This window comes from Gracilinanus agilis, chromosome 1 (assembly GCF_016433145.1).
Source record: "Gracilinanus agilis isolate LMUSP501 chromosome 1, AgileGrace, whole genome shotgun sequence".
In the NCBI taxonomy this organism is placed as follows: Eukaryota; Metazoa; Chordata; class Mammalia; order Didelphimorphia; family Didelphidae; genus Gracilinanus; species Gracilinanus agilis.
This window is the reverse complement of record NC_058130.1, coordinates 692678970-692687287: the sequence shown is the minus strand read 5'-3', so window position 1 is coordinate 692687287 and position 8318 is coordinate 692678970. Positions and strand designations below refer to the sequence as shown.

Sequence of the window (8318 nt, the reverse complement as noted above, 5' to 3'; positions counted from 1 at the left end):
TCTCTCTCTCTCTCTCTCTCTCTCTCTCTCTCTCTCTCTCTCTCTCTCCAACTTCCCACTCATTTCCAAGTCACATCTCTATAGCTATCGTACTTCTACATAGTACTATTTCCTCCTCCAATTCCATGTCCAGCTCCGGATAAGGGCAATAAATTCTCTACTAAATATTTTAAAATATCATTTTGCTGATCCTTATAACAGTCTTGTGATTTTGACCTTATTATACCCATTTTTGTATTTGAGAAAATTCAGGCAGATAGAATTTAAATGACTTGGTCAAGGTCACACAACTAGTAAGTGTCTAAGACCAGACATAATCCATCTATCCATATGTGAGCTCAAGAATAATGGTAACTTTCCAGAACAAAGTTTTACCACTGGCCACCACTCCCTTATGTGTGTTGCTTCTTACATAAATTTTACCAGTGTTGTATATCAAAGAGACCATGATACCATAGTTTCTGAAGAACTAAAGAAGAGCATGCACAGAGGGTGTTGGAGAGGAGAATGTTGAGGTGAACAGGTTGCGCCATGTGAAGAACTCTGTATAACTCTGCATAATGTCCTCATCTAGGCATTTTATGATTAGAGAAGATGGTCAGTTCTTTTGGCAAGTGTAAGAAAAATTATGGACTGTTACAATGACCTGTTTTACCCTTATGATTTCAAGAATAAGGCAGAGAGGCATGTTGCATAGTCTCCAAGAATCAAACTTGGAAAAGTCATGGTCAAGAGTTGTACAGGATGAGCAGGGATAGATGGGATTCAAGTTGCATCATTAGATGGTACTCCCAAATCAGAAATGATAAGCTGATTACATGGTGACAATGCTAGGGTTCCCAAAGTAAAGTGAAGAATAAGTCAACCATTAATTGTGACATAGGCACAGAAAAGCAGTGGACTTATAATCAATATACAAATAAGGTTTGAGCCCCAAATATTTCATCTAAGATCTAGGTAAGTCACTTTACCCTTTAAGCTTCAATTTCCTCAACTGTAAAATTGAAGATGGGGACTGAATATATGTGGTTTCTAGACCAGAGAATTATGAGCAAAAGTGCTTTTGTAAGTGCTATAGAAATGTAAGAGAGCGATCCTCAAAACCAGGAAGATCTGGGCTCAATTCCCTCATATGGCATATATTGGCTCTAGGACTCTAAGCAAGTCACTTCAATTATTAATATTCTAGAAAATTAATAAGTTTAAGAGAAGGTTACAGCATACATTTGTTGAACTTTCCTTGGGGCAACCAGGTGGTTCAAAGGGATAGAGAGCCAGTCTTGGAGTCAGGAGGACCTGGCTTCAAATCTGACCTCAGATAGTTTCTAGCTGTGTGACCCTGGACAAATACTTAACCCCATCTACCTACCCCTTGCCCTTTCGTCTTAGAGTTGTTACTAAGACAAAATGTAAGGGTTTTGTTTCTTTTTTAGAGAAGTTTTCTTAACTGAGAGTTTTCTAAACAAATTAAATCTCAGTTTTAGTCATTGTCTCTCTCCTTATTCTTATAAAGCTGGTATGAGAGCAAGAGAAAGAAGTGGGGAAGAGACAACACAGGAGTCTATTCTACTGGTGTTACCTTGGACAAGCTGCTTTCTCATATTTAAAATGGGAATAATAATCCCTGTTCACCAACCATAGGGTTGCTTTTATGAGGAAGAAACTATAACAATTGTGAAAGAGCATTGTGCCTATAAAATTGCTAAAGAAACAGATGCTATGATTAAGGTTCTTACAGTATTTCAGAGTCACTTGAAGATCTTTCTCAGTGGGAAAACTTTTGGAATTTTTGAAACCAAATGAGTGGGGCAGGCTTTTGATCTTTGGGGTGGTAATTGCAGGTAATATAAGCCATCTGCCATCTGTGACTATTCTTTTAATTTGTGACACTCCTCACCCCAGAAAAATGCTTCCTCTTCATGAAACTTAATAATGCTACCTAGTCAGGGCCCTCTTTTTTCCCACGGTTTGAATGAGCGACTGACCAATGGCCAGAATTTATAGTGTTCTGTTAGATGGAATTGATTTAATCTTTATACCAGAAACTGATGCTAGACCAGAACCTTTACTCACCCTTAAGCTCAAGTGCCTTGCCATATTGGATGTTAATTGAAACAAAATAATATCATCATGAGAAAATGCCATGAAGTAGAAAGAGTGCTCAACTTGGAGTCAGAAGATGTGGATTTCAATCTTAGCTCATCATATATAAGATTTACTGCCATGAACAAGTCATTTGATCTCTCTTAACCTTAGCACATACATCTATAAATTGGAGGTGTCTATTTCTGAGAAGATGGTAGTGAGAAAGGTCACCAAGTAGCCTCTGGTTGTTTTTTCAGTATTCCTCTCAAAAATAAAAATAAAGGGGCAGCTGGGTAACTCAGTGGAGTGAGAGTCAGGCCTAGAGACAGGAGGTCCTAGGTTCAAACCCGACCTCAGCCACTTCCCAGCTGTGTGACCCTGGGCAAGTCACTTGACCCCCATTGCCCACCCTTACCACTCTTCCACCTATGAGACAATACACCGAAGTACAAGGGTTTTAAAAAAAATAAAAATATTTTAAAAAGAAAATTAAAATGAGAATGACAAAAGCAACAGTGTCCATCTTATTAGATTGTTATGAAGATCCAAAGAACTAAGGATGTAAATAAACATAGTAAAAGTAGGATTTGAGGGCTTCTAAATCAAGACAATGAAGAGATCTCAAAGACCATCTAGGCTCTCCTTTCATTTCATACAGAGGTCAAATGACTTGCCTGAAGTTAAAAAAGGAATAAAGAAGTGGAACTAGATAAAGTGCTCTGGAAATTCTATGCCTGAAGGCCACCATGACAATATAATAATTAATATTAGACCATGGAGACATTTGAAAAATTTATCTTTGTCTTGTGAGGAATTTCAGCTTGATACCTGTCCCTTAACCCCTGCTCCCTGTAACCAGACTACAAAGACAATGATGAAATAATCTCTGATCAAAAAGTTAGTGGAGGAAACAAACTATGCACAGCAAAGTAAATACAAAGCATTATCCAAAAAGAATACTAATAATGGAGGATGAGGAAAGGCCTTTCATAGGTCTAAGCTCTGCTATAAAGGAAGATAGATCTGTTCTAAGCTGTTGAATCTGCTCTAAATACCTTACACTTTTCAATCACATCCTACTTTTCCAATCTTTAATTTTCAGTCTTTTAATTCCCCCTCCCCCAACTTTAAAATGAAAATGATCTTAGGTGTTATGGAGACTGGGAGGACTGATTGAAGTGGAGGATGATAAGGGTTTGGAATTGGTTGTTGATTCAGAATGGGAGTAGGTGGGGAGGTATTCAAGGGGAATTTCAAAGGATAACAACAACAGGTATTGAGGACTGACTGACTGTAGGAAGTCAAGTGAAAGAAAGGGTCCAAGAAGATACCCAGGCTTTGAGCTCAAGGGAATGGAAGGATGACTAGAGTTTTGACTTAGGAAGCTAGAAAGAAGAGTGCATTTGAAAAGGAAGATGATGAGTTCTGTTTTGGAAGGATTGAATTTAAAGTGGCTTTAGCACATTTGGAGTAGAAGAGGGCAAAAGGATATCATTGGTCTTTGAGGTGTTAATTAAGGCCATGAAACAGTGACATATATTTTTGGAGATGGCCAGTAAAGGACTTTATATTGCTTGACTGCATATTTGTTACAGGGATTTTGTTTTCTTCTCTCCTTCCACTTAATTGCAGTGCCTTTCCTCTGTTCATCATTTCCAATTTATCCTGTATTTACCTTACTTGTAAATAGTTGTTGCATGTTTCTCCCTATTAGAATATGACATTCCTTCAGAGCAGGGATGGTTTTTTGCCTTTATTTACATCACTAGTGATTAACAGGGACTGACAAATGGTAAGTAAATAAAAGTTCATTGACTACTGACTGACAACTTTCAAGAAAGGGGTTGAGATGGGAATGAGAAAATATTAAATTGCATTAACTGGAAAAGTAAAATTTAACAAACAACTCATACCTATAGCTCTTACCTCACTATTGTTATTCAGTTTCCAGTGAGATAGTGTTATTCTAAAGCATTTCACGAACTTTAAAACACTATATGAGTGTCAATTATTATTATTATAATAATTCAAAAATGGGATTGTCATTTATATTCAAGGATCTTTGACATACAGTACCAGAGAAAACCCCTACATTTAGGTGAACGAATTGGAACAATTCCCTTATAAAATCAATAGTCTATATGTCTTCACTGTGGCCATAGTATTAAAGTTCTTTAAAACAAAGAGTTGATCTTTGCAGTGTGACCTCAGTGGCCAGTTCCCCAATTTGTTCTTAGGAACAATAGGAGTTGGCCACTCACTCTGAAGATGGATTTCTTAGCCAACTTATTTCATCAAGGTAAATGGTTGCAGAGAGGGATCCTGGTTATTGTCAAGAACTGGTTTAGATATTTCTCCTCCCTGACAATTTCTGCTTCCTGGCTCTCTCCATGGTCTGAATTCTCTCTTTTCAGGAAACCTGGTGGGATATACTTGGTCTTTTGCCACTCACTTTCTTGCCATCTGGAATAGGTCTAGAATCCCTCGCCACCTCATTATTCTGTGATCTCCTTTTATATCTTATTTGCAGACTCTTCTGTCCTCCCCTTGTCTGACTTTTCTTTCATTCTTCTCTCCCTCTGCCAAAATGAGCTCAGCACTAAAATTCTACAGGGTTGCTTGGTATTGGAGCCTATGTTAAAAACTTAGGTCCAACTCCCACAGTCTGACTTGGTAACCACTGATAGCTCCTTAGGGAAGGATTGGCTAGACATAAGATGATTAGAAAATAACCAGGAAGTCTAGTGATGATTGAACTTAAGATAAAAATATAAGCCAGCAATGTAGGTCTTTGTTTTCTGTTGTTTTTTAAGGTACGAATCTGACCCACAGGTAAGACATTGTAGTTTATTGGAAAGAGCATTTGGCTAGCTGGAGGAAACCTAGGTTCTAGTGCCATTTCTGCTTCTAATTTATTTTGCAGAGGAGTAGAGACAGACAGATAGACACAGAGACATAGAGAGAAAAGAGAGAGAGAGAGAGAGAGAGAGAGAGAGAGAGAGAGAGAGAGAGAGAGAGAGAGAGAAAGAGAGAAAGATTGAAAAGCTATAATTTCATTGAAATAGGAAACTTACAGTGAGAAAACACTCTCAAAATACATTTAGATTGGCAACTTTTCTATAAATTAATCTTAGATAGTCAACTAGAACATGGAGAGGTTAAGTGATTTGTTACAAATACTCTTTGGGTCTGAAGCATTCTTTGAAACTAGCTCTTCCTCACTCCAAAGTTAGCTTTTTTTTCTTTGTCATGTTGCTTAATTGCTTAATTATACTGTTGTGTGATTATTACATTATAGTAGCTATTAGTAATTACAATTATCATATTAATGATTTTTTTCATAACAGCCCTGTCAAGTATTATTGTCTCTACTTTATAGGTGAGAAAAGTGCTGAAGTGGCCCATCCAAAGTCATACAGCTTAAAATAATAGATAAGAGAATCACAGTAATTGTTGCATCACTAATACCATCGCCCACTCTTCTCGATACTTCTTCCCTGGCTCTTTGTGACAATGATCCCTTTAGCTTTCCGCCTACTTGTCTGACTACTCATTTGGAATTTCCTTTGCTGGATGAACATCCATTTTCTTCCTCCTCATGTTTTATCTATGAATAGTCCCTGAAGCTGTCTCTTCCTTGCTCTCTCTACTCCTTGTCTCTTCTGATCTAACAATTTATCATGGATTCTATTCTTATCTCCCTGCAAATGGTTCCTAGGTACTCTATCTAGCCTGAATCTTTTCCTGAATTTCCTTCCTTTATCACCATTTGCCAGTTGAGCATTTATGTTCCCACAGACATCTCCAATTCCACAAATCTAAAACAGAATCCACCCCCCACACACACACACACACACAAACACATCTCACCCTTTCCCCTAACTTCTCTCTTTCTGTTATAAGTACCATTATCCTTCTGGTTACTCAGGTTCACAACTTTGTAATTACCTTTTACTCTTTTCTGTCCCTAATCCATCCATAATCTATTTAGGTGCAAAGTCTTCTCAATTATAATTCCTAATATCTTTCACCTCTGAATTCTATTCACATGATCGCCACTATTGCAATAGCCTACTAATTGGTCACTTTGCTTTAAATATGTTCTCTCTCTAATACATGCTCCAAACAGAAGTCAAAATAATATTCTTAGAACACAGATTTGACCAATCTTTCCCCTACTTAAGAAATATTTAGTGGTTCCTTTTTGCCTATAGGACAAAATATAGCCTCCTCTGTTTGGCATTTAAATCCTTTCACTGTCTAGCTCTAGGCTGCTTTGCCAGTGTTAATATCAATCCCTGCCACAAATTCTGTATTATCATCCAACTGGCCTGTAGTTTCCCATAGCATCACCAGTTTCCATCACCAGAGTTCCCTTCTTGTCTCTGCCCTTTTCAGAATCCCTGTCAATGCTCAACTTGTGTCACATTCTGAATTAGATTTTTCCAGATTATCCAATATTATTTCATATTTGCTTTGTATATATTTTGTAATTATGTATTTATGTACCCTTTATTTTTTTGTAGTAGAATGCAACTTCTTGGAGGAGGAAGGACTTTTTTTTGTGTTTGCATCCTGGCTTTCTAGTATAGTACCTAACATGTATCAGGGGGCTTAAAAATATTTTAATGAATGTATAATGAATGTAAATATTCTACCCAGAAGTCCCTTCTCATTGAAAAAAATTCTGATTTTTTTTCTTCAGGTTTCCATCCGGCTAGATGGAGAGAACAAAGCTGTAGAGTATAATGCTGTGGGGGTGATGAAGGATGCTGTCCGGGTGGTCTTCCGGGGTGTGCCAGTCAGTGACTTGTTTGACCGAAACTGGCACAAGATCGCTCTCAGTATTCAGGCCAAGAATGTGTCCCTCTACATTGACTGCAAGCTCGTCCAGACACTGCCCATTGAAGAGAGAGAAAACATCGACATCCAGGGAAAGACAGTGATTGGGAAGCGCCTCTATGACAGTGTGCCCATTGATGTGAGTTCTCTTCAGCCTAATGAAGCTCCAGTGCAGCTACTTCTCGTGGCCTTGGGCTTCCAGAAGAGCTATTGCTAGCTTCACATAGCTCATGAATTCTTCCCTGAATCCATAAACATGGTCCCTTAACTGGTAAATGCTAATTAAATCTGAATGACATCCTGCTGTCCAAAGCAATATGGCACAGGGAGGAGGAATATTCCTACCTCTAGTCACTTTGTGACATCTGGTATTTAATATTTTATCTATGACTTAGGAAAAGGCATATATAACATTAGTATCCAATTTGAAGCTGATACAATACTAGGAGAAATAGCATACTCTGTGATAGGATACAAAAATATAAGCATGGTACAACAGTGGATTGAATATAAGAAAATGAATTTTAGTAGGACAAATGTAGATTTTAGTGTTTATGTTTAAAAATCAACTTCATTGGTATAAAATGGGGAAGACAGGTTTCAGCAATTTATTTAGAAAAAAAATCTATGGGTTTACTGGTTTTGCATTCTCCATTTGAATCTAGAGAAGGTCTAATGCAATTTTGTGCTACATAGAGGAACATAACTTCCAGGAATAATAACTATCCTAGACAAATAACATCTGGAATATTGTATTTAGTTCTGGGCATCACAGTTTAAGAAGGACATTGATATATTCCCAAAGGAAGCCAAACAAGATGGTAGATGGCATCTCTTTCATGTCACTGAGTATTATGTTAAGGAACTAGGAATGGTTAATTGGAGAGGAGATGACTAGGGGAGGCCATAATCCTGCTGGCAAAGAACTTGAAAGGCTACAATATGAAAGAGGGATTAGACTTGTTCTATGGCATCCTAGAAGACAAAATTAGGAACAACATATGGAGTTTTGAAATAAAACTATGCATAACGTAAGGAAGCATTGCCTAATGATTAGAAATATTCTCAAAGGGATTGGCTGCCTTGGTACACATGGCTTTTGATTAGAAGTTTTCACTTAAAGACTGGATGATGATTTGTCCATGATTTTTATTGGAAATTCTTTCTTTTTCAGTCTAGGTTGAATTAGTTGGCTTCTGAGCAGGGTTCCTACACTAAAATTCTATAGAAGTGAAGAACCCATAGATGGCCATTGGCTATTCATTCCTCTTCTCAAAGCATCAGTTTCCTCATCTGAAAAATGAGGATAATAATAATTAAATAATCTACTTCACAAGATAACTTTGATGAAAGAATCCTGTCAAATTTGAAGCACTATACATATTATACAC

At 37.4% G+C, this 8318-nt stretch overlaps 1 protein-coding gene across 1 annotated transcript in view; it reads left to right on the top strand.

Annotated features, from left to right (window-relative positions):
- COL22A1 (collagen type XXII alpha 1 chain) overlaps positions 1-8318 on the top strand; it is a 506948-nt gene that overhangs the window by 146510 nt on the left and 352120 nt on the right. The window contains exon 6 of the mRNA XM_044684460.1: positions 6791-7066. Within this exon, the coding sequence (XP_044540395.1) occupies positions 6791-7066 (276 nt within the window). The remainder of the gene's footprint in view (positions 1-6790; positions 7067-8318) is intronic.